The 27,787-nt window shown below is 32.1% G+C and overlaps 3 protein-coding genes across 4 annotated transcripts; 2 read left to right on the top strand and 1 right to left on the bottom strand.

Annotated features, from left to right (window-relative positions):
- The first annotated feature begins 1,296 nt into the window (after positions 1–1,296).
- Positions 1,297–3,037, top strand: LOC123673759 (6-phosphogluconolactonase). Its single transcript, XM_045608411.1, has 5 exons — positions 1,297–1,439; positions 1,498–1,773; positions 1,850–2,050; positions 2,173–2,456; positions 2,863–3,037. Exons 2-5 carry the CDS (start codon positions 1,656–1,658, stop codon positions 2,965–2,967), a joined length of 708 nt encoding a protein of 235 aa, XP_045464367.1. The 5' UTR covers positions 1,297–1,439; positions 1,498–1,655; the 3' UTR covers positions 2,968–3,037.
- On the bottom strand, positions 2,967–26,255 carry LOC123673755 (calcium-binding mitochondrial carrier protein SCaMC-2). Its single transcript, XM_045608407.1, has 8 exons — positions 25,888–26,255; positions 24,814–24,937; positions 24,509–24,596; positions 23,318–23,429; positions 8,106–8,264; positions 7,072–7,340; positions 5,275–5,576; positions 2,967–4,200 (listed from the first exon to the last, which is right to left on the bottom strand). The coding sequence occupies exons 1-8, from the start codon at positions 26,077–26,079 to the stop codon at positions 4,010–4,012; spliced, it is 1,437 nt and encodes a 478-aa protein (XP_045464363.1). The 5' UTR covers positions 26,080–26,255; the 3' UTR covers positions 2,967–4,009.
- On the top strand, positions 18,379–27,787 carry LOC123673760 (peptidyl-prolyl cis-trans isomerase-like 1). Of its 2 annotated transcripts, none has more exons than XM_045608413.1 (2): positions 18,379–18,628; positions 26,726–27,787. In XM_045608413.1, the coding sequence occupies exon 2, from the start codon at positions 26,727–26,729 to the stop codon at positions 27,171–27,173; it is 447 nt and encodes a 148-aa protein (XP_045464369.1). In that variant the 5' UTR covers positions 18,379–18,628; position 26,726; the 3' UTR covers positions 27,174–27,787. The 2 variants fall into 2 exon arrangements, with proteins under 2 accessions (XP_045464369.1, XP_045464368.1); XM_045608412.1 differs by lacking the exon at positions 18,379–18,628 and adding an exon at positions 26,471–26,664.

Raw genomic sequence — 27,787 nt, 5'->3', positions numbered from 1 at the left:
TTCATGCGTACAGTACCTTTATTTACAGTGACTTAATAAAAAACAGTGGCTACAATTCGTTCAAATTGAGCCTAAAAATTGCGAATGATGGGGCTTAACCATAGAACTTATTATGAACGAATGACTTAACTGAACTGACGTAAAATTATAATTATTGGGCCTGATAGATTTGTATATAACGAGCGTTCATTTAAATTCGCCTACGCCAGAAAGCTCTTGAAGCTGTCACGAGCCGAGCTTCGGGTGATGGTTGGACTGCTGACGGGGCACTGTCGGCATAGAGTATCGTTGGTATGGGGAAGTCAGCAGAACACATGGTATGCAAGTGTTCAGGGCTGGCTGGCCTAAGAACCATTCATATATAGGGAAGCCGGTCCTGGATACCCGAGAGGTAATAATAATAATGGCGTTTATTCATAATAGCCAAAGCCCCTAAGGAGGTTGTCAGTTTTATCAACGTCATTGACGACCTCCTTGAGTTTTCATGAATGAGTAGGGTAGAGAACAAAAGATCTAGGTACATGGTCGGCGGTCGCAGTTCCCGGAAGGCTTACCGAGCCACAACAACCCCAGTTCAAATAATAATAATAATGTAGGGAATCTATCGATTCCCTCGAAAATATTCGAGTTGAGTTAAATTTCGAACCAAAATGCTAAAAACAGAAGAACTCGGTGTAAAAACTTGGAATGATCAAAGCTACACCCCTAAGGGATACGTAGAAAGGCTTTGCTAACGGTCGAATGGAAAATGACCTGAATGCCCATAAAAATCGACATTACAGGGCGAAGAATTGAATTGAGTTCAGTGCAGTCTACAACTACAACATATGTGCAACACTTGCACCGACAACGAGAAGAGTAAAGATTTTCACATATGTTCCCGAGACCGGCGAAAAAGTACCTGCGACCGAGCCGCAACGACCTAAGTGTCCAGCGACCCTTTAAAAACGATTAGATCTAAATATCATCTTCTTCAAACTCACAACCCACAATAATAATAATAAATTCGTGGTCAAGAGTGGTGTGGAAAAATTAGAATTTTATTTCTGTGATTACAAGTAGCTCTTAGCTTGTACCATATCACTAACATTTGTTTACATCATAGAGTGACTTAATAAAGTGGGCCTTATAACAATTTCGAATAAATCCCAATAATCATCAGGTAAATGGAGAATGTAAACAAAAAGCGGCCATATTTAGGCTCAGAAACCAGCAGCCAATCAAAAACAAGACCACTAGTGTCGCCACTGGGTTTTATTAAGTCACTGTTAATTACTGTTATTAGTCACTGACCACTGTACCTTCATTTAGCTCAATAGTACTCAAGGGTGAAATTAGCGCAGGAATGGCCGAGCGCACAAAAGCTCCTGACTTCACGTCACTGCTCTCCTTAATTTCCTTCAAACAATTAATGAAGATAATCAAATTATACATTATAGGTAACCATGAATATTTTCCAAAGAATGTTGTAATTTGTTATCAGTATTGTTTTTTTAGGTTAGAATCCAAAGCTGTTACTACGCAGGCATACATCATTCAAGTCAAATTGAAATTACAAATTTCAAGGTCTTGAGATAATATTCGTTTCTTGATGAGAATTATCAAAATCTGCTGGTTTTCCTTTCGAAAACATTCAGAATACTCTCTAAAGGAATATGCAGATTATAGTGGTGAAAAATCGAGATGATGTCATCTCAAAATTAATGAATCTAATTCAAAACATTTCTGAAGAGTCGATAACTAGTAATGGGATTTTCACGGTTGGTTTATCAGGTAATAATAACAACTTATGTATTTTCTCATCTCCAAAAATTTGGCTCACCCTAAATATTTCTTTCAATTAATCAAGGTGGGTCTCTTGGTAGTTTTTTAGCTACTGGTTTACCAAAACTACAGTCTGATTTCTCCAAATGGAAATTATTCTTCTGCGACGAAAGAGTAGTTCCTGAAGACAATAATGACTCCACTTTTGGTTTTTATAAGACCGCCCTCCTAGGCAGTACTAAACTGAAAGAAGAGCAATTCATAAAAATTAAGCAAGGAGTGTCAGGTAATAGTTTATGTTCCAAACACCATTTGAGAAACTTATACATTTACTGAATCTACTACTTTGTTTTCACTTCACATACTATTATTCAAATGGAATCAAGAATTGTGTTTTCAAAACATTAGCCAATGAAGCTGCAGAAGACTATGCACAACAACTGCAAAAGCATTTTCCTGATGGAGAGATACCGAGATTCGATCTTCTATTACTCGGAATGGGACCTGATGGACACACATGTTCACTATTCCCTCATCACCCACTTCTCAAAGAAAAGGAAAAATGTATTGCTGCAATCACAGATTCACCCAAATCTCCACCAGAAAGAGTAACAATGACTTTCAAAGTGATAAATAATTCCAAAAATTGTATTTTTGCCATGTGTGGCAAGGAAAAAGCAACAATGACCAAAGTAAGTTTTTTAATCTATTAAAGATAATATATAAGAAAATAAAAATCTATAATTTATTATTTCCAATAAAAGGTGGTTGAAGGTCAATACCAAGTACACAATGTGTTCGACTATAGAGATAAATAGTCGATACACCTATTACCCAAATGATATTTATGAGACCACTATTAAATTTCAATCTTAAAGAATATTATTGAATTATTTATTATTTCAAAAAACCCTCTATACATATTTTATATTTTAGATCTAAGTTATTCAGAAAAAAATATACCCATGAAAAATAAATGACCATTTCAAGAATTTTCTTGTTTATTTGGGCTTCAAGGTCAATTTTTTTTGGGTTGTTTCTACTTGTTTAAAAAAAAATGCAATAAGAAAAATTCCAATTTGGTAAGTCTTTTTTCAGAGAATACTACAAAATAAAGAAGATTTACCAGCAACACAAGTGAACCCAACAAATGGTGAAGTATATTGGATTTTAGATGAGGAAGCTGCTAAGGAAATAAAATAGAGAATTTGAAATATTTTATTTTTATAAATTACATAGGATTTTCAATAAATATTGTTTATTAAAATATTAATTAAGTACATCATCACATTTCCACAGGTGGAATCTCGAATATTAGATACAATTTTAAATATTTATCACGTAACAAGTTTAAGAGAGTGAATGCTGTCGAAACATCTTTGGTAGGAAAAATTGTACACCACATTTTCCCCTCGTCAAAATTTAACAGATCCTCTGAATAATTTATTCTATATTTCATGACTAATATTTGGATTGTTAATAATTCAAACAAAAATTCAATGTGAATTTCAGTCATAAATATGGAGTACTTACCTGGAAAAAATGAATAAAGAGCCAAAAAAAATGTGTAATTTTTAAATTTATTTGGATTGAAAAACTGATGTCAAAACTATTCATCAAATTCTAAAAGTATTAGCATGATTCGGTAAGGAAAATGTTTCCCATATTGAAGTTGAATAATGATTCAAATTCTTCTGAGAGCTAAATGCATCAAAAAGGAAGACTTTTGGAAATTAAAAAGAATGAATTGATCGGTTGGAAAAGAATAAACCATTTGAAAACTTATATCCAATGTATTAAAAAAAAATAAAAATATTTTAGATAAGCAAAGAATATTATGCATAATAAGAATGATTTGCAAATCAGTTGACTATTCATACAATGTACAAAATTCATGGATTACAATAACAATCAGTAATTTTTTTCATTCATTGAAAAACATATTAACTTGGAATACACATAACTGTTGAAAATATAAACCAAAACCATCACAGAAATGAGTTCATTAAAAATATTCTTACTTTGTGTGATCAAATTTTGACGAGGTATAACATTAACAGCCACTGAAGCTTATTAGTTTGAGCTTAAAATAATAATCAATCTGTACAAATAAATTAAATATTCATCAACAAGAAAAATGATCAGGGAGGATATTTTCCACCAACCCCAAATCGTAAGGGCCCAGCCCTTGGCAATACATAGTCAATCTTCTAAAGAAAAATTTGTTCCTAGACAAATTACTTCATCATGTCATGTTCACACCAAGTAATCTGCTTGAGTACTCATAAACCACGTAGCTAATACTGACTGCTGGCATCACTTTAATGAAATTTGGAGTAATCCCCCTGTAGAGTCCAGTTACTCCTTCTGTCTGAACAATCCGCCTGAATAAACCAGTCATGTTTACAGCTGTACCATCTGCGGAAGGATGAAGCGCTGAAAATAAAATTAATTCATAATTTTCCATATTCATTCGGTAGGATGGTATGTCAATAAATGAGAAGTTTCAAGATGCTAGCTGCATGCTATTAGAAATAACACCATTTCACTTCTGAAGTATTTTGAAAGTACAGGATGTCAGGCTTAGAGAAAAAAATCTTCAAGCACCCCACATCTATTTTTTCGAAATAATAAGATTTCAGGAATCAGATCGTAACTATTTACGTTCGTTCTAGAGTTACAAGGTGTTTCTGAAGAATAACCGTTTTGAGAGATATAGAGGAGAGTAAGTGCTCTTTTTATTACTTGATTTCAATTATAGAATATACACAAAATGAATTAAACATTCGAATAAATGAAAAAAATTTATATATAAAGCATCGCATTCCAACAATGAAGTCGAAGAACTCAATATCTAAGAAAACGGATGATTTTTGAAAAAAACTGTTGCAAAATAAAGGCGTTCCATTGAAAAAACGCCAAATCTCCTTTATGTATCTAAAACAGTAATTAATTTCTATTATCTGTTGATAATATCATTCAAACCAGAAAAAATGCTGAAAAAAACGTTTTAAACCTTTTAAAATATCTTGAACAGAAACCAAGATGAGAAATGAAATATTTAAAAATGTCCCACTTGAGTAAATAAGAACTTCTTTTGAAATGATATTATTTCAAAGTTGAAAATAGCAGGTTACAGGGTGTTCCATAATATATGCGCAGGACTTCAGGGTGTGATAGCTCGTCCAAAAATATGAAAAAAAGTTTCTATTAACTCATCATTTTTGAGATAAAGGTTCCAAAGATATTCACAAAACAGATATTTTTTTTAAAATTTCAATACCCTTTATCTCGAAAATGCTGCATTTTAGACATGCTATTATGAAACACCCTATATTGTGTAAGGCTGATTTTTTGGAGCAAAGAACGAAGAAACATTGGCAGGTTCTTTGTTTTGTCATTGCTTTCATTGTTTGTTCTCTGTTGACTGAGGAATATATATGTACAGGAACAATTTCTTTTACTACATAGGATAGGAAACTATTTCAACACAAACTATATGATACTTACTTGTTGCTTGCAATCTTGTTCTAATTAAAGCTAAGGGATACGAGCACATTTGACCAAGAGTACTAGAAGCGCTGCCACACGCTAGCAACAGGTAAAAGCTTGGTTGTTCATCTGTGGAATGTGTACTAAGGTAGTTTTTCTTGAGTGTCTCATACACTGCAAGATCTATGCCAGCATAAGGAATGATTCCGAGAATATTAGGAATGTAGCCCCTGTAAAAGCTTTTCATGCCTTCATTTGCATAGATCTTGAAAGCAGCATCAGCAATACTTTTGTATTGGCCTGTTTTTCTGAGAGCTAACCTGGAATACAATAGTAAAATGAGAAACGAAATTCTTGATCAACAATAACAAAAAATCAGTAAACAAGTCACTACTACACTACAACTATTCCTGATTGAGATACTTATTATATTGGTACCGAAATTAGGAAATTCTACTTAAGTGTTTTCTTTTATTGCCCTATGAGATCTGTGTTATAACTTTTATTTATAACTTGTATATAAAACATGTGTTGAACATTTGTGACAGTGGACACTTGAAAAGAGCTAGTGCTTTATGTTTGGTATACTAATCGGTTGGAGAAAACCACAAAACCATTATGATGACTGTTTTTTTTGCCTCATTAAAATTAAAGCCATAAATAAATACAATGATACAGAAGCATGGTCTGATGAAGTTCGAAGAATTTAATCTGATGATGGCAGTAATTTTGGAGTATATTTAACAACTCTGCAGAGTTTTAATTGAAAAGAATTGAACCCTATCAAGGGAGTCTGCTGAAATACTTGCTCCACATTGAAAGAAAAGAACCACTTTATTCATATTACATTTCATCGTCAAAAAGATGAAGAAGAATCACAAACCAGAGAATTACGTAGAATTTGTGGAATGCTTTCAAATTTTAATATTACTGGTTGTAACATGAGCATCAAAATTTGCTGCCATCTAGATCGCTCTCCAGAAAACTTGGGTGATTTTAGAGGAGAACAGGGGGAAGATTCAATCAGGACATTAAAACTATGGAAATCGATATCAAGGATTATAGGATATCAATATGATGGCGGACCACTGTTGGCGCCTTCAACGAAACTACCCTACTAAACACCATGTTGGAAGTACTGAAGTTGTTTCTCAAAAATGCGTTTAAGAATGTTTTGATGATAGGCTGAAATGTATCAAAAATTCGGAAGAATAATACATATTTTGTGTTTCATTGATCAATTTCCAATAAGTTTCTGGCATAGAAATATATATTTAGACACCAATTTATGAGTCTACCTCGCCATTACCCAGTTGATTACAGGAACTAGTCTAGCAATTACCAGACATTAAAGTTAATTGATATTGAAATGTATTATCTTTCTTCAAGAATTTAATTCTGTGAATTAGGCAAGACAAATTTTAAGACTTCAATTAGATTAATGCTTCAACTAATTAATGCTTTCGTTTTCATAATTATTATTTTGAATCTTACCAGTAACAATGATGGATTTTTGGTTTTTCTTATTGAAGTTCTGTATGATGTTAATCTTTTATTTGAAAATATATTACAAGCAATCAGAATTTTATATATTTTATGAACTTATGAAAAAAATTGTTTCCATTCAAAGGAATAAATAAATAATTTATTCATACAACTGTAACAATAAAGTAATATAAAGATAAAGGTTTTTCTACTAAAATCTTGATGAAAGGTTTAATTTTGAATTTCAAGTTAAGGAGAATGTTGATAAAAAATTCAGGCTTTTTTTTTCATAATCATTATACAAATATTGATAAACACTTGATCACTCACCTTGTCTTCAGAACTTCCATAGGATAAATAGTGGTTTGGCTTATACCACCAGCAAGAGCACCAGCAATAAATCTCTCATAAATACTGAGGTTTTCTTTAGAATCACCCTTGATGAACCTCTTCACTTGTTCATATGAAGCAAATTTTATCGCTGTTTCAGGTGCTATTTTCAAAACATTGATTCCGTTACCTCGCCATAAGCCTTTCACACCCCCCTCTTTAAGCATGCACTTCAAACAGTCCATGATTTTTTGCTTAGTTGGTTGTACCTATAAAAACGAAAACAGTACTGATGAAATCGAAATGTTGGTAGATTCAAAACTTCAGAAATGTTAGACTATAAGAAGTGACTTTACTTCTCTAATTGTAATCAAATATATTTAAGATGTTCTGAAATACTGTCCACCATCTTCCGAAAAAGAGTGTGACCAGAATTGTGAATATTGTGGTAATTGAGCCAGTTTGGAAGTGTATTGCGATTTTATTAACAAAAGGGCTTTAATTCGGAAATATAGGAACTTATATAGATGAGCAATTGACACATTACTTTCATTTTCAAACGTATTCTACAAACAATGAAAAATACAAGAAAATTAAAAAAAAAACTTTCATAAAAAATACGGGTGGATGTCGCTGGAAAATAAAAATCGTTCTGGAACGTATTGGCTTGTGTTCAAGAAAAATTGAAAAGAAAAGTGATAAACAGTTGAATATAATTTAAGTGAAAACTTAAAAAAACTAAATCCCGAACTAACTAGGTCCCATGTGACACAAGAAAATTTTTAGGAGATTGGTGGATAATTTGTCGATTTATTTTTTGAAAATCGCATTTTGATTATATTTTACTGCTTTTAACGCTCTACACCACTGCCTCCTAAAAATGTTATGAGTCGCCACTGTATCTATCCCACTCACATTCATTAATAAGAGCAAGTTCTATCTGGTATGCACTTTGTGAAAACTAGATTTGATTGATATCAATAGCTATTTCGACAGAGTGAACCCACTTATATAATACATTCTGTTCATCTTACTTGGAGAAAAACTTTCAGCCTATCTAGAGGAGCGGTACAAGTCCGTGATACAGCGCCAGCTATGCCGCCCGCAGCCAGATGGCGCCACCACATGCCAGTTTGCATTTCACTTTGTGTAAAATCATCGGGAACATTCATGTCCTCCCCGATGTCGAGGTACTGCAAGAGAAAAATATTTTCGTTAAACATACAGTAGAAACACAGGTTTTAAGCAGTTACTTTTTGCCATTATTTTTATAGGTATCAATGTACGAGGTCATGGTACTGCATTACCTCCTTGTAAGCAAGCGTTGGATTATTATTATTTCCAGTAATAAACATTAGGAATCCCCCGAGGAAAAATGATTGAAACTACCCTAAAACTTTCACAGTTTACATTTTGGAATGTGTAGGATAATAGCATAAAGAGTGAGTTTTGGTATGGAACGCCTCACTTATCTCGGAAATTTTTAGAGATTTTGGTATACAGGGATCTTGTTATATGGCCGATATTATGGTGGTATTTAAACTGTTGTCAGATATTTACTTTTTTCGGAATAATAATGAAACTTTGTTGTATCAATTGGATCATCCTGTAGATTTTTTGTTAGGCAGTTAGGTACATAGAATATACAGAGTGGATCAGAAAATGGTGTCCTTTAGGGGTAATTTCCTCGGAATAGTTACGTCGAACGCATATTTGTGGAAATGTTTCAATAACATTGAACTCAAACGTAATTATTTCGAGGAAATTATCAGTAGCGGAAACCATTTTCTGATCCACTCTATATATTTTATGTAACTAACTGCCGAGTGATCTTTCACCGCGAACAATCGAGTTGGTAATCGACTATTCCAGAATTTCAGTCATCTACATACAGGGTGTTAGTGAATAATTGCGACAAACTTCAGGAGGTGATTCTGCATGAAAACATAATGACATTATGCTATATAACTTTTGTCCGCAATACGGGGTGTTAAAGTATTACTTAAAAACTGACTATTTATTGCTTTGAAACCGGTCGAGATATGAGAATGAATTTTGGTGGGATTCAATAGGTAGTTATTACGCATTTACTGACATGCAATTAAGAATTTGATGTTCATCATTGGCGCGCATACGGGTGATGATCTCAAGTTAAAAAAAAATGGTATGCCACTGAGATATTTCAAACTAACAATCATTTTTGAATTCTTTGTTCAATTCTTGACAAAAATCTTTTTTCGTATGGGGCGCCGTTTTTATGTAAAAAATTAAACATCTCAACGCGTACTTGTCGTTACTTTAACACATTAAGACGCTAGTGGGCTACTATTTTATTTTTTGGCATAAAAATGGAGCGCCATACGAAAAAAGGGCAGGTGAGATTGTTTGTTTCGAATTGAACGAAGAATTCAATAATGATTGTTAGTTTGAAATATCTCAGTGGCGTACAATTTTTTTCTTTAAAAAAACGAAGCATTTGTAGATAAAAGTTATATAACATAATGTCATTATTTTTCCATGCAGAATCACCTCCTACCGTTTGTCGTACTTATTGACCAAGACCCTGTATATGCAATTTGATGAGAAATAGATATCCCACAAAATATCTGAAAATGAACTAAATTCCACCGCTCAATTTTTTTGGAGATCACTGAAGAACTTGATATCTTCGGACTCATCCTGTATATCTTCTGTGCAATAGGAATCTTTTTTCTCTATAGTGGAATTTAATCGATTACCGATTTTAGTTTTATCAATCTCATTATTATAAACCAAGCATCTACACATCTATATCTATACCTGTTCAAGAGAATAAAGAGAGAACGTAGGATATATTCCTCATGGATGTAAGCAATCTTCTATAATAGGTTGAGAGTGATTAATAAATTTTCGATTAAACAAGTTATAACTTACTTTTTTTGGAATAACGGGGGGATTATGGACCTTGGCGTATTCATTCCCCATCCGATTTTAAACCAACAAAATTGCATTCGCTTCTGTTGCAAACGGAATTTTTGAAACTTATTATTGACCAAACCTTCAGAATTATGACATTATTAACGTGGAAACCATAGAGTAATTACTCTGAGGTGGAAACATAAATAAAGATTCATAGAATCGCTAAATTTTCAGCATACAGTATGCCATTAATATAATAAATACCGGGTGATTTTTTTTGAATTTCAATCCTTCAAAAATCACGAAAAGAAAAAATCTTACGGAAAAATGTTTTGAATGGGTTGATGATTTGAGGGGGAAGTTTACTCATGCCAGAACATCTTTCATTTAATTCCGACTTGTAGGGTTACGCGGATCAATTTAGGATTTCGTTTTTATTCTACGTATTCTAAAGTATAAGATTCTACGTATTCTAAAGTATAAGATACAGATGGCTCTCTATTCGAGTATGAAATTTCCATCTGAACGACATTAACGTACCCGTTCCATCAATCATTCACATGAAATTCTTACATTTTCTGCTGAACTGTTTGTTTTCAGTACATGTACTGGCATTGGTCATTCAAAACTGGCGAAATTATTGTTTTTCGTTCAAAATACTCCTCGTTAATTGAAAAATATGTACCTATCAATTGAAATAAGATTATTTGTGATCTAGTAGAAATTGCTTTTTTTTTATTTCGAAATGTTATCATAAAGAATAGTTGACAGTATTAGTGAAAAGTGTTTAAAAATATTTTAAAGGCCACTGCGATGTTACCAATAATTTATAAAGACCCTGTATATTATAACAAGTGACTCTGCGTCAATGAAAAGAAATATGAAAATTGTAGTTTCACCGCATTATTTTCAGTTGAAAAAATGAGCCAATTAGGACCAGCTGTTACAGTGTAAAAATACACATTTTTCTAGCCTCAAATACCGGCAATAATTTTCATCAGCTTTTCATCCCGTGATCCTTTTGAACAGTTTTATTTATAAATAACATCGTAAGGCAAAGCAAGCTGAATTTTTTAATGTTCAAGTTCTGAAATGAATCCAAAAATAAATAAAAACAATCCTTTTGTTCGCCGGTCCAACTTTTCCACCAAAATTGTTGAAGTCGCAAAAAATCTGGTGATCCTTTCAACTTGAAATTCCGATTTCTGCATTCTGAAGGCCATCAATTCACGAATTGACTCCTAAAATTTCATTTAGCGGAAACTACGATAACCCCAACCTCAAAAATATAGGAATTTTTGAAAATTCCATTCGAAAATTTGAATTTGAGATCACACTTCTAGCAGGTTACCCCCAAGTGGTAATTTGAGTTTTGAACAGAGAAAAAAATCACTCAGTATATCAGTGTGTATTTCTTGATTTGTGGGTAGAAATTTTCTTTCTAGAAATCTAGTTATTTCGACGAACTATGCAACTTCAGCATTGGGGCACATAAAAATCTATAGACAATGCAAAATTTAGAGCGTTCAGTTATTTTATCAATTGAAACTTAACGCATTAGAGAACTGACAAAATTTCCCACTGTAACAACAATCTAAATAAAAATTGACGTTCAAACTCTTCATGAGTATGGTAAGCGAAAATAGGAATTTCGTCAAACGTAAACTGCTCAATTATCTGCAATTTGTTGACATGATCATTGATAAAAAGTAAGATTTTGCGGTGAATAATATTGTATTTTTGCTGTCGTTGTCATTTTTATTAATTCATAGATATATCACAGTTTCGGTGGATTTTTTTTTCTGATTTAATCATTTCATATAAAAATCAGTCTGCCATTAGTTTGGCAAAATGTTTCCTGTCGCATTGAAATCATACAAAATTCAAGATGAATATCGAAAAAAATGAAGAAAGCTCTAACGTGAAGCTTTCGAGCGCGACAATTGCGCCCTTGGAGACTACATTTGGAGTTCAGTGGTCTCCAAGGTCTCAATTGTCGAATTAATTCACATAAAATGTTGCATGAGAACGCTCAAAAGCTTCTAACTTCACATCAGTACTTTCTTCATTTATTCTTTCATATATTAATATTTCTGTATTGCTTCATCTATATTTTCGGAGTTTTACCTATATTCTTACATTTTACCTGTATTTTTTGGTTCCATTTATATTTTTCGTGTTTCATCTATATGTATATTTTTAGTTTCATCTTTATTTTTACTGTTTCATCTATCTTTCTTGTGGTTTTGTCTACATTCAGCATATGTCTATCAATCGTTAACAACTATTGACCTCAGCAGTTGATAGTGAAATTCATTTGAAATAAATTGAACGCGAAAAACTGAGATCCCGAAAATTATAAGATAGCGAATGCGCACATCATATTCGAAATAAAATAAATCCTTTGAAAAAGCCATATCAAGGTAAAACTACTAGAATTCGAATTATTCAAGTAACGGGAATTGTAAGTTTGCGCATGCGCAAGGCTCTTTCTGAAATCGATGAAATTTCATGAGATGAAAATGAAATTTTGAAACATAATACTAGGTTGGAGGGTTCGAAATATAATTGAACTGTTTTAAATCAAAAGTCATTTTAATATCAGAAGAAAATTAAAAGAAAACTCACCAAGATACAAGCATTTTAGCAATATCTACCAACCATATAGCCCGAATATTAATCGAATATGCATTTTTGACATTACAGAAAATTTTACCACGCTACATTTTGCAATATTTAAACAACAAGAGGCCTAGTCCTCTTTTCATTCCTAACAAAAGATATAGAATAGGTCTCATATTATTCGATAAATATCATTCAGATATTAAAAGCGATAATTCGAGGTTAGGATCGCTTTTCAGTTTCCTCTATTTCAATAACAGAGGAAATTGCCAATAGGAAAATGGAAGTTGCGATTATTGAATCATGTTATAATGTTAACCTGAAGATATCTCCAAATCACATCAAATCTACAAAACCCGGTGAGTGAAGATTTCAGAACAATTTATCATGATACACAAAACATTTATAAAACATCTTGTATTTATAACTATAAGAAATTCTCAGTATGAAAATCCATAAAAGATATATTAATCTTCTTTCTTTTTAACCTAAAGGATCTGATAGAATTCGATATTGTCATTTCAAATTTGCGAATAGATATCGAGTATGAAGCCTTAACATCGAGAATTCAAAAAGTTTTCTCAAGAAATATATTTTGAAGAATCGAGAAATGTGAATGGAGTGTTTGGAATAGTCTCAGTGTATGGATAACATTTACCGTGTTCTACCTTCTACTTATCTTTATAGGATCTGACCCAATTTAAATACCTCCGTTTAAAATTTGAATGTACATAAAGAATAGTATGCATCTTCACCTGTGGAGATATTCGACTCATGTCAGCTGATTTCTATTAATCATCGGTCCTTTAACCTCGATAAACTTTGCACATGATTACGAGCGCACAAAATATACATCACACATCAATTCGAACTGGTTCTATCCAGAGGCAATTTTTTAAATTAATAACGACAATGATTATACAGACGATAACTTCCTTCTCATTTGGGGAAGTACACTATGACATACACGATTTTATCTATACGACTACTCAATACTTTCCATTCATTCACAACGGTTATAGGGGAAACATCAACGAGATCTGTTGCAGAACACCTAGCTAAATAATTGAAATACTTCCACGCCTTTGTGAAAATTAATCTTCAATTGATTTTATCGCATTTTCCTAAAATTTCATTATCTACAGATTGGGAATGTTGAATATACATATTAGAAAACTGTCATATTCATTTTTGATAATAAAATACAAGGTGCCTCATTGGGAAACGGAATTACTTAAAAGATGAACAAAGGGCAACGAGGTGGTTCTAATTAATTACTCGAAAAATAACGATAGTCAACTGTGATAACCTCTTCAAGAAATTAGACGGCTAGGAAAGTTTTCTTGCAAAATTAAGAAAATACAACGTTGCTGGTTATCGACCGGCTTGAGTTTTTATATTAACTGAACTTGAAAAACCTTAATGCAAAATACGGTGTAATGTCGTTTGTGTCAGCAATGCGGTCTTCAGAAGCAATATTCCTAGTCGTCTTTGAGCTACGCACACGGTTTCGATGCTTCACATCACTAACTTGTCCCAACAGCTCAAATTTTTCAACCAGTTTCACTATTGTCGACAGAGAAGGTGCTCCACAACGATCCAAAAGTGCTTTAGTTTGGCGAACTGCGACCGCAAATTTTTCACCACTTTATGGTGAAGATGAAGGCTTCAAAACTGACATCTACCCAGATAGCAAGACATTCAAAATGAAACCACCTATTGGAAAACCCTTTGGGGTAGTTTTGATTGTTGGATTATATGTGCTTTATAGGGTGTTGAATCTGAATCTCACGTTTGTCCCCAAAATTTCGTGATGGAACATTGAAAAAATGCAAAAAAAGGTGAAACATTTGATTTTTTGGCGGTTTTTTGCATCTATGTAGCTCGGGATTTAACATAATTTTCGTGAATGACCTTCCTATACAAAAACAAAATATATCAAATTCCCTACAAATTTCTATAGTCAGTTTTTTTCCGATAAACCGTTGAAAATTGGCATATTTCATCTGCCTCTGCAAAACCCCACTTTTTGGGGTAGCTTTGATTTCTTTAATTCAACATGTTTTTGGGATGCTGAATCCGAATCTGATGTTTGTCATCAAAATTTCGTTACGCCACATTGAAAAAAAAGAAAGAGATTTAATTTTTCGTGGATGACAAAAATTCGAATTTGAGTACAATTGTATAAATATAAATACAAGAACATCGAGAAATATGAATAGAATGAATAGATGATTGCTGCCATATAATACCTATGCAGCTTTCTGAAAGAGCCAACAGACCTAAAACTTTCAGATAGATTTTAAGTCTAGTAGGCGAATAAATAAATTAATTCCCTTATTTCATCGATCATGGCGAATGAATTTGAATTATAATACAATAATGAATTATACGAGTACATCAATTAAGTCGACAGATTGCAAAAAAAATCTACATTAGGTACTATGTTTTGCCTCTGGATAATACGAGATGGAAGCAAAACGCACAAAAAACTGTGACAAGTATACACTAATTAAAATCAATTTTATCAAGGCAAAATTTTTTTATTTGATTCACTGTTAGTGGAGTTTTTTAGAGATTCATAATCAATTCAATATAAATTCAGCCATATGCATTCGAAAAAATATATCGGGTGTCCCCAAATCGTTGACGGGTGAGGGCTTCTCAAAGCCCCTTCAAGCTAGAAAAAAAACGAATGGGACATTTTCGGGCTCGATTTTATGAAGAATGAATTTGGTGAAAACCGCAACCAACTGTTTTCAAACTATAAGGGAAACTTTGAAAATGGCGTGAAATGAAAAGTGTTCATAACTTCTTTATTATTGGTGCTATTAACAAAACAAAAACTTCCTACTGGCACTTTTTTCAGTAGAATCCATTAGTGTTGTCATTCATTTCTTATTGCCATTAATTTTGAAGTTATAATACTTGTTTTTTTTTTAATGTGAACCATGATTCAATTCAACTTCTACAAAAAATAAAACTTTTTTTTTCTTTTTCAAAAATATTTAACATGATATATAAATTTCTCATCAAACTATAAAATCATCAAAAGGTTCAGTTTGACATGGGAAATCAACCAAGTGTCTATCTATAATAATATGTGAACTTCAGATAATTAAAATATTCGGTGGCCACCGAAGTCTCCGGATTCAACCACCAATGGATTCCACTGAAAGAAGTCCTGTAGAATTGTTTCGTTTCATGTTAATAGCACCAATAATAAAGAAGTTATGAGAACTTTTCATTTCACACCATTTTCCAATTTTCTGTTATAGCTTGAAAACAGTTGAATTTATGGAGGCACGGTTTTCACCAAATTAATTCTCCCAAAAATCGAGCCCCGAAATGTGCCATTCATATTTTCCTAGTTCAAAGGGATTCTGAGATCCCCACGCTAGACAACGAATTTCTGACACCCGATACAAATGTACTTTATTCTCATTGTGAGCCTCAATTTAATATAATAAATAAAAATTAGTTTTGGTTGTTTTCGATTTAATTGTCGTAATATTTCGTAAGAGCTTGAATGAATCGTAATTAATCTTCCAGCACAAATCTCAAAATTTGTTTTTCAAGAATACAATAAATTTAGACCTGTATTATTGTCAAAACTCAAAATTATTTCTAAAGATTTTAATTCTAATAAAATTAATAGGGATGGTTATAAATAAATTATGAACCTTGCAAAATTTAACATCACTCAGTATGTTCTCCTGACCTTTGAATAAAAAAGATCCAAAATGATATATGAATAATATAGGTGCAGTAAACAAATGAGTTATCTTAGTTCTACATTTGTTTATGTTACGTGCATAAACAAAATTTATTTCAAGTCAACTCCAAAGAGCAAAAAATCTTTCTCGGATGACAAAAATTCGAATTTGAGTACAATTGTATAAATACAAGAACAGCCGAGAAATATGAATTTGATGAATAGATGATTGCTGCCATATAATACCTATGCAGCTTTCTGAAAGAGCCAACAGACCTAAAACTTTCAGATTTATTTTAAGTCTAGTAGGCGAATAAATTAATTAATTCCCTTATTTCATCGATCATGGCGAATGAATTTGAATTATAATACAATAATGAATTATACGAGTACATCAATTAAGTCGACAGATTGCAAAAAAATCTACATTAGGTACTATGTTTTGCCTCTGGATAATACGAGATGGAAGCAAAACGCACAAAAAACTGTGACAAGTATACACTAATTAAAATCAATTTCATCAAGGCAATATTTTTTTATTTGATTCACTGTTAGTGGAGTTTTTTAGAGATTCATGATCAACAATTCAATATAAATTCAGCCATATGCATTTGAAAAAATGTATCGGGTGTCCCAAAATCGTTGACGGGTGAGGGCTTCTCAAAGCCCCTTCAAGCTAGAAAAAAACGAATGGGACATTTTCGGGCTCGATTTTATGAAGAATGAATTTGGTGAAAACCGCAACCAACTGTTTTCAAACTATAAGGGAAACTTTGAAAATGGCTTGAAATGAAAAGTGCTCATAACTTCTTTATTATTGGTGCTATTAACAAAACAAAAACTTTCTACTGGCACTTTTTTCAGTAGAATCCATTAGTGTTGTCATTCATTTTTTATTGCCATTAATTTTGAAGTTATAATACTTGTTTTTTTTAATGTAAACCATAACAACTTCTACAAAAAATAAAACTTTTTTTTCTTTTTCAAAAATATTTAACATGATACATAAATTTCTCATCAAACTATAAAATCATCAAAAGGTTCAGTTTGACATGGGAAATCAACCAAGTGCCTATCTATAATAATATGTGAACTTCAGATAATTAAAATATTCGGTGGCCACCGAAGTCTCCGGATTCAACCACCAATGGATTCCACTGAAAGAAGTCCTGTAGAATTGTTTCGTTTCATGTTAATAGCACCAATAATAAAGAAGTTATGAGAACTTTTCATTTCACACCATTTTCCAATTTTCTGTTATAGCTTGAAAACAGTTGAATTTATGGAGGCACGGTTTTCACCAAATTAATTCTCCCGAAAAACGAGCCCGAAAATGTGCCATTCATATTTTCCTAGCTCAAAGGGATTCTGAGATCCCCACGCTAGACAACGAATTTCTGACACCCGATACAAATGTACTTTATTCTCATTGTGAGCCTCAATTTAATATAATAAAAATTAGTTTTGGTTGTTTTCGATTCAATTGTCGTAATATTTCGTAAGAGCTTGAATGAATCGTAATTAATCTTCCAGCACTAATCTCAAAATTTGTTTTTTAAGAATACAATAAATTTAGACCTGTATTATTTTTTTTTCTTGAAGGGAACCATTGGGATGAAAAAGTAAAATTGCGGAAAGGCAACTAGTGACCAAGCGATTCGATTATAACTATTACAACACGTGCCAAAACTAGCTGTCTCCTAAAGAGGCTATCATTTAAACAAGATCAACATCACACAAATCAAATTGCTATCAAATTACCTGCACCAGCCAAAAACTGAAGGCCATGACGCCACCCCTGCAATCTTTCACTACCAAAACAACCCGCGACATTTTCGGCAACCAAACTCACTCAGCACCAACAGAAAAAACCGCAAAATTGTTCACCGGAAAAAAATACCGCCAAAATATTCGGCCGCATGTTCGAAAGCCACATGGACCAACCGCTACTCTCAAAGATCACGATGGACAGAATACTGAGTAAAAAAAATAATAAATCCGAGACGAGGTTATCGATAGATAAAGAGCGTTACATCAGATCGTCTGCATGTGTCGTCTATTTGAGATAACAGACGAGGATAGATGTAGGTAATGCCAATTCGAGTTTCATAAGCGGGCTTCTTTTAATAGATTAATCGGATTGTCGAACAGGTGAAACGGAGATTTGTGCGGTTTCCATCGTCGGATGCATTTCGAGGACGGATAACAGTGAAAAAGTTCGATGTGTGAAATGTTGCGAAATTCTATAAAAAAAATACGGGTGGCGAGGTCAATAGCACCGGGATAAGTCAAGGTTATGAAATGATAAACGGAGACGCTAAGGTAAGAATCCCTTTGCATTCAATTATCGTATTTTAAAACGTCATTGAAAATCGCAACATAAAGTGCTTTGATACTCTTCAACCAAACTCAAGAAACTTCAAGCGTTCGCTATTTTTAGAAATTTGATTCGTTTGGCTCAATTAGTGACAACTTGGCTCGCAGTTCTTTCTATTTATTTTTTGAGGGCTCATTATCCAAACCCTCTATCATTTCATCACAATGATTCTAATTTTAGATTTTTGAGAAGGAAATGGTTTCAAACAATAAGGTTCAAACCACTGATGTCGAAACTATCCTCATATTCTATTCTGTCTGTCCGTATACACGATAAGTAAAAACTTGAAATTTTCAGGGTAGGTTCCAATTAATTTGCACTTGTAAGTAAAATGATGAAGCGATTCAAGTTGATCGCATATAAGATGCCTAAAAACCTTGTGACCTTTGAGTATATCGGGTGTCCCAAGGTGAGTGGCCTATTAGATTATTATGGAAACTATTGATCGTAAAGATTTCAAATTTTGTGGATAGATATTTGGCCAGTTAAGGTACATTTTTAAAATAATTTCACATTTCCAGTGTTGCCGGATGTACGACAATTTGGCAACAACTTTGTTATTTTGAATGGGACATCCGGTATTTCTATTTTTTTTATGATACTCCATAAAATATTAAATCTATTCACTCTTACTTTTCCATCCCTATCTTTAACGGTTTTTGAGTTATAAATTATTTTTCGAAATTTTAGATCAAATTGGCGTATTACGAAAATGACTCTAGTTCGCTCAATATTTGAGATTTAAGTCAGAAATTTTGCAAGTCGTTAGATATTGATCTGATCTGTGTCACTGCTTTTGAATTATGGTTGTCAATAATACAGGACGGACCAAAAAAAATCATCATTTGCCAAGTTACAAAATTGTGAAAAAGTCTATTTTTTCAAATTAGACACCTAGTATATTTTTCAATTTTTGGAATCAGTACAACACATTCTACAATTTTTTTATTCACTTACACAGACTTTTTTACTATTTTGTAACTTGGCAAATGATGATTTTTTTGGTCCGTCCTGTATTATTGACAACCATAATTCAGAAGCAGTGACACAGATATGATCAATATCTAACGACTTGCAAAATTTCTGACTTAAATCTCAAATATTGAGCGAACTAGAGTCATTTTCGTAATACGCCAATTTGATCTAAAATTTCGAAAAATAATTGATATCTCAAAAACCGTTAAAGATAGGGATGGAAAAGTAAGAGTGAATAGATTTAATATTTTATGGAGTATCATAAAAAAAATAGAAATACCGGATGTCCCATTTAAAATAACAAAGTTGTTGCCAAATTGTCGTACATCCGGCAACACTGGAAATGTGAAATTATTTTAAAAATGTACCCAACATGGCCAAATATCTATCCACGAAATTTGAAATCTTTACCATCAATAGTTTCCATAATAATCTAATAGGCCACTCGCCTTGGGACACCCGATATAGAATAACACTGGGTTAGAACTATTTAGGGGGACACTACAGGGATATCGGAAACCGTTAGAACTACAGGGTCGCTTAAATTACAAAAAAGTTGCTTTATTTAGGGATAGTCCAGTAGACAAATACAAAAAGGTGAGTCTGCTGGAAAAATTTCCGAACTTAATGAAACTTCTACAGGTTGTTTGGGAGTGCCCTGGCATGACTCTGTCAAGTTATCCAACTCGAGGACCCTGTGCAAACTTGAGGGCGGCCGAAGAACCTCAACATTTCCGGACTTTTTTCAGTTTTTTGCTCATAACCTCTAAACTAAGTAGTTTTCGACCAGAACGTTCATTTTCAAAGTTGAAGACCATTAAATTCTATACAATTTTGTATTCACAGACTTTTTCGTAAACCCAATATCAATTGAGATACAGTCGATAAAAATAATAGTCCAGTGACAAATCAATAAAAGTAGGGTCTGCTGGAAAAAATTCCGAACTTAATGAAACATCTACAAAAGGTTGTTTGGGGGTGCCGTGGGATGATTCTGTCAAGTTATCCAACACGAGGTCAAGTTATCCGAAAATGTTGAGGTTCTTCAGCCCCTCCTCAATTTAGCACAAGGTTCTCGTGTTGGATAACTTGACAGAATCATCCCACGGCACCCCCAAACAACTTGTAGAAGTTTCATTAAGTTCTGAATTTTTTCCAGCAGACCCTACTTTTTTTGCTTTGTCACTGGACTATTATTTTTATCGACTGTATCTCAATTGATATTGGGTTTACGAAAAAGTCTATGAATACAAAATTGTAGAGAATTTAATGGTCTTCAACTTTAAAAATGAACGTTCTGGTCGAAAACTACTTAGTTTAGAAGTTATGAGCAAAAAAAAAATCCGAGAATGTTGAGGTTCTTCGGCCCTCCTCAAGTTAGCACAGGGTCCTCGTGTTGGATAACTTGACAGGGTCATGACACAGCATCCCAGAAGAACCTGTAGAAGTTTCATTAAGTTCGGAATTTTTTCCAGGTAAAATGTATTTATCTACTGGACTAAGATGAGAGTTGGTGTAAACAGATTCAAAATATCTCCAACGGTTCCCGAAATATCTCGAAAAAACTAAAAATCGTGATTTTCCTTTTTTCTGAATAACTCATTTGTTTTTGGGGATAACTTCACGAAATTCGGTTTGTAGCCATTATCCAATAAAGAGATTCTAATGGTATCTCCAGATTTTTTCTGTTTTCCATTGTTTCAGGGACGAGATAGTCAATTTTTTCCTTATGGGGTGATAAAGAAAAAAAATTAGAAATTCAACAATGTATCACACTCTACAAAAATATCGAGTCTGGCTACGCAAATTTGAACTTCCTTTTTAATTGTTTTGTTTAAGTAGTAGGCTAGTGCCAGAATTGTCAAATAACTTTGTTGACAGTTGTTATGTGAAACCATCACTTGAGTTTTTCGATATCCCTGTAGTGTCCATCTAAATAGTTCCAACCCTGTATATCATATAGGTACTATGCTAGTAGCAATCTTCTATATTCTGAATAGACCAATAGCCGTCTGTCATTATATGCCAATAATTTCATTATAGATTCGATATGAACTGAATTGTAATTTCTTGTGAAAGTTTGCTATTTCTCAATTCATTATTTCATTTTTAAACACCGACCAGATAGGTTTTCTAATGTATTTTTGGGCGCTCGTTCCAATCAACGATAACGATTTATTCAAGTTATGTTTTCTTTTAATTTGATTTTACTTCAAAACTCATGAATCAGGTTTTCGAACTTGGTCGACATAGCAACGGCTTTTGTGCTAAATTTCATACCACAATGTGTAAAGAATGCAGCAGGAATTGTTCAATGTAATACAAAATCAGTATTATTCATAGATGTTTATTGTATTTCCTGCATATTAGGCTTCTTCCGAAATAATAAAATTTGCAATTTATAACAAATCCTAAAATGCAAACTGTAAGAATTTCAGAGGGGAAAATATATTTATCTTAAATGATTCCTAAGTGTTTTTATCCATACATATAATAAAGCAGTAGAAGCCAATGTGCCTGTACATTACATAAATTCGTGAAAAAGTTAGAGTGGGCGATAAAAAAGAACAGAAGACACTAATTCATTTTTCGAAAATGTTATCTGCCTTTCCGACTCTGTTGCATGGATTTTATTGTAGTTTTCACACCTTAGAACAACATTTAGGCTTTGTTTCTTTGAAATATGATGAAAGTGAAAAATGTATTGTCATTGAAGATTGTCTACCATGCCGAGCTTAAATACTATAAGGGTTATTCATTTCCATATTCAGTGCTCAAGACTTAATTAAGGGAAAACACATAGGAAACCTTACTGGTTAATAATAAGATGGCATAGAAGGTTGGAGGCTATCAAAAATTCCCACTGTGCAAAAAAGACTCGCATGAAAGTTGGAAGGATGACAGATAAAAGGTTTTCAAAGCTTTTTAAATATGAAGTAGTCATATTATCCAGAACTTATTACATATATGAGTTAAGTATGATGTTACTGAGCTTGTATCCTAATTTAATTAAAAACAGATTTCAATCAATAATAATCATATTATTTGTCATGTATCTAACCCTGTATCTGTCCTCCTACAATCTTCCAGAAATTCAACATTTATTTTGTCCACTGATGTTCAAGCCAAATCAAACATCTAATAATCTAAAACGAAATGTGCGGTTCTACGATTATTCCAGATATTTACCAAACTCCTTTTTTTCTCATCATCAGCTTGCTAAGAAAAAATAATAGATTCACTGCAATGCTTCCTTACATTTCTACCTTCATAAGTGCATTTGAATGATAATGGAAATGTTTTATCTTCAAAGGTCAAACTAGTTTAATTCTCATCATTGAACTTAAGGGATTCCTCTATGATAAGAAATGAACAAGTCCAAAGTCTGTAAATGATTAGTTGTTCTGAAGTACGTATTTCACTTTTAACCGGCACTGTAAACATATTTTCATTTCTCTATCAACTATTCAATATTTTGATAGTATAAAAAATGAATGAAGATAAATATTCAATTCAGTCATTGTTTGTGAAGGGAGGAAGATTTGTACCTTTTGTTCAGAGATCAGTGATCAATTGAATCTTTGGAATATTGATAACTCCATAGAATATCTCAATAAATTTTGCTTACATATTTAATAAAGAATAGCTAAAGAACTTACCGTAGAATGACGCCAATATTTGATCAACTGATGTATGTCCTGGCTTGGTGCAAGTAGCAGAAAATCTCTCCATTCATCAAAACTTATATTCAAACTACCATCTTGATCCATCCTAAGAAATAGTAATAATTTCTCATTGAGCCAAAAAATCATAATAAATAGATCAAGAAGTAATGACATAAACGAATATTTTTGCTCTTAAAAATAAATTTGAGGAATTTTGATTAGCGAATAACAAGTTCCCTCATTATCTCAATAATTTACCCAATAATAATCATTGTAGGAAAACCCATTACCCAACCTAACTCTCCCATTAATTATCATAGTTAACATTTTCAGGATCTATAAACTCCAAAAAACAAATGAAAAATCCATCTATCTACAATTCTAGAAATTCTATTCTGTAACATATATATAGTAAAACTCATCAAATTTAAGGTGATTGATGGAATTTGGAAAATTCAAAATTCATATTCAACTGAATAATATAATATAGTATTATATTGTTCAATTATTTGAAATATTATAACTAGCTCAGTTTGCTGATGTGCAACTGAATATTGTTTATTTTTGAAAAATACTGTGTTAGGCTGTTATTTATATCAGTCAGTATTTCAGTTCCAGTAAATAAATAAATTGAAGAATGATTAACCAAAAACACAGTTTTTTATCCACTAATATCAGGCAATAATTTAGTTAGAACAGATATAGGTAATGGTTCCTCCTAATTAATTAATATTTTAAAATATCCTTCAATCTGTCACCCGGAAGCTAGTTGTTTTTATTAATAACTGTAGAGTTATTATGAAGAATAATAATGAAAAAAGGATAAATGATGCCTCTGAACTGAATTAAATAATTTTGTGAAGAACAAACGAAACTGGTGATTATGCCTAAACTGCATTTACATTTCTACTCTCAATTGATAAATTAAATTTGCTTAGAGGTACATTGGACAGATGTCATGCAAATAGTGCTAATAGTGTCCAAGAGCTTTGAATGATTTACGATGGATGTAAAGATTTTTTGTTTTATTATTCAATTTTGAAAATAATTAATCAAAGTATTTATATTTAAGCACCAAAAATTCAATTTCCATATTTAGTTTATCCATAAAAATTTACAATAAAAATATCGTTTCTTTTATATTTCATTGGTAAAATAAGGACAATGAATTTATGGAAGTATTACCTTTGCAAAAGCTTCTTGGCCTCAGATCTATCCAATGGAATTCCAAGATCCTTGAAAGCTCCTGCCAATTCTTCCAAGTCAATCTTGCCTAAAAAATTAATCTTCAGATAAAAATTATCTCTATTTTCAATACAAAAAGGCTAAACAAAATCAAATTGCTAATTTAAACATCTGATAATCAGTTTTCAATTTTAATTCTGCTAATTCTAGTTACATCATAATTGAACTATGCTCTGATTTTCTTTAGAATATTTATCACAAAGAAAATATAAATGATTATTTTTTCAAGGAATTATGAGACTTACCATCACGGTTACGATCCAAATGAGAAAAATGTAATCTCAAATTCTTTTCATGTTCTCTCACATAAATTATAAAGTCTGCTAAAGAAAATTGATCTTCACTTGAATTGGAACTCTTGAGAAATTTCTGGAAAATTAAAGTAAAATTTATTTCTAAAGAAATGCCAGATTAGTTCCACCAATTCAGGCAATGTGAGTTTTGGATTTATCATATTTAATTCATGAGATTCTTAAAATTTAGGTTTACAAATGAGTAGTAACCTAACAATCATTTTACCTTTTCATGAAATGCTTAAGATATTGGCTACGCTTATATTCTAATGTATTCAAAATTTTTTTATTTTTCTGAAACTCAAAACAGTCTTTAGCCTCAAATATAAGCCAATTATTCAGATATAATCACTAAATGAATTTTTTTTTTCTATTCTAATAAAAATCCGACATTTAACAAAGGTATTGGCTTGAACTACAAAATCAAGAATTTGTTACGAACTCTTGCTCCTGCACTTTAGTAATGAGGAAATTTTGTTTGATTGGAACTGTAATTGCCTAGGTTGTGGATTCAGTTGTCCAAACTCAAAATTATTTCTAAAGATTTTAATTCTAATAAAATTAATAGGGATGGTTATAAATAAATTATGAACCTTGCAAAATTTAACATCACTCAGTATGTTCTCCTGACCTTTGAATAAAAAAGATCCAAAATGATATATGAATAATATAGGTGCAGTAAACAAATGAGTTATCTTAGTTCTACATTTGTTTATGTTACGTGCATAAACAAAATTTATTTCAAGTCAACTCCAAAGAGCAAAACTAAATGCTGTACACATAATGATGCAAGAAGTACTTATGTGAACAAAATATTCAACAAATAAAAATTAATTTTTCCAAATCAAAAATATGACATTCCATTGAGAAAAGGACATGAAACTGTTAATTTTAACAAGATATAATTAATGTACCACATGCATTTAAACAGAATCCTTGACATCTAATACTACCAAGTTCAGTGAATGCCTTACATGCTAATTGCATCAGAAATATGGAGCAAACTAGAACAACTTTTACACTAACCTCAGCATAATGTTGATGAACCCCATATTTCTTGAGGGCGTCAGAAAGATCATGTATATCAATTTTGCCATTTCCATCTTTATCCAACTTCTTGAAGAGCTTTTCTAATCTTTCTTCATCTTCTTGTGGCAATAATTCATGATGGAAAGTTGTTTTGGGCAAAGTTCCACTTAAATTTTTTAGGCTTGGCATGATAATTTCGTTACTTTTAATGAACCAAATGTAGATCTATGAAGCAGTAAAAAGTTCCAAGTAATTATTTGGGAGTTTTTTCAAATTTTAAAAGGGTATTCATTTCATATATACCGCATTGCGACTTTCTTCTAAGGAGAGCAATAAACCTCTCATTTCTCGCACATTTTCATTTGACAATTGACGATGTGCAAATTAACTACAAAATACCATGTTCAGAAAATACATCTAATTCTTGATTTTGGCATATCAATAAATAAATGTGTAATGATTTTTTTTCTGATATTATTTATGTTATAAATCCATATTTATATATTTGCAGCACATTTCAAATCTGAATTCAAGTAAACATTTTCATACTAAATTATGAACACTTCAGTTAGTGACAATTCAGACCTTGAATTTTAAATACATAACCTATACAATTTAGAAAATATTTGTTGTATGGAATGAATTTTAGCTTCTTTCTATAAAATATTTATTATTGCAAGATAAAAATTCCAAGATGCTAGCAGTACAAGGAATAAATCAATCTGGTATTCCAGATAAAATGTGGCAACCACCATTTGTTGTTTTTGAAACAACGTTAGTAAATTGTTATTATATTCGTGGATGTATTTTTGATGAGAAATATTTTCCTTTTCAGTATGGGAGAAATGACCATAGAATTGTACTGGAAACATGCACCTAAAACTTGCAGAAATTTTGCCGAACTTACAAGAAGAGGTTATTACAATAATACAATATTTCATCGAATTATCCGAGACTTTATGATCCAAGGGGGAGATCCAACAGGAACAGGTAAAGGAGGACTGTCTATATATGGTCAAACATTCAAAGATGAAATACATACTGGATTGAAACATAGTGGAGCAGGAATTTTATCGATGGCTAACTCAGGACCAGATACAAATGGATCCCAATTTTTTATAACATTAGCTCCCACACAGTGGCTCGATGGTAAACATGCTATTTTTGGTAGAATATCTTCAGGAATGACTGTAGTGCAGAGAATTGGTTTAGTTGAAACTGATAAAAATGATAGACCTGTAGATGAAGTTAAGATTGTGCGAGGTAAAATATTGAAGTCCTGAACTATAAAAATGAGTAGTAAATTCTTTTGTAAATATGTTTCATTAAACGTTTTTCTATTCAGTAATATTTTTCATTCATATGAACAATATTGACAAATCTACCAAGTTTAACTCTTGATAATAGACAGGCATCAGAAATTTAAGATTAGAATCTGCTCATCTTGAACTTAATAAATATCTTATCTGTCCTTTTTTTGGAGAAACTATAAAGAGATATTTAATACTTTAACTGCCGCATAGGATTTTAGGTGATTTCCAGTATTGGCAGCCAAATGGTAAAATATGAATACGAAATTGTCTTGTACGTCACCTATACAGACGGCTACCAATACAAAATTATTTCTGTATATAAATGCAAATTCAAAATTTTGATATGCGCTTTTGTTTCACAATAATATCTCAATATTTAGTGGGACAAGCACATAGCAATGTGGAGGAATACGCCACAGTTTCGTTTGGCACTTCAAGTTTCGAGTCACTTGGCCACCGTCTGTACAGGTGGCAGTAAACGTGTTAACAATGCTTTCAACAAAAAGAAAAATATGAGAATGAAATCTACTTGTCACTAGATCTTAGATTTGTTTATTTGTAAACTAATAAACTTTTGTCCATTA

Source organism: Harmonia axyridis, chromosome 2, assembly GCF_914767665.1.
Source record: "Harmonia axyridis chromosome 2, icHarAxyr1.1, whole genome shotgun sequence".
NCBI classification, from domain to species: domain Eukaryota; kingdom Metazoa; phylum Arthropoda; class Insecta; order Coleoptera; family Coccinellidae; genus Harmonia; species Harmonia axyridis.
This window is presented reverse-complemented; position numbering and strand designations above follow the sequence as displayed.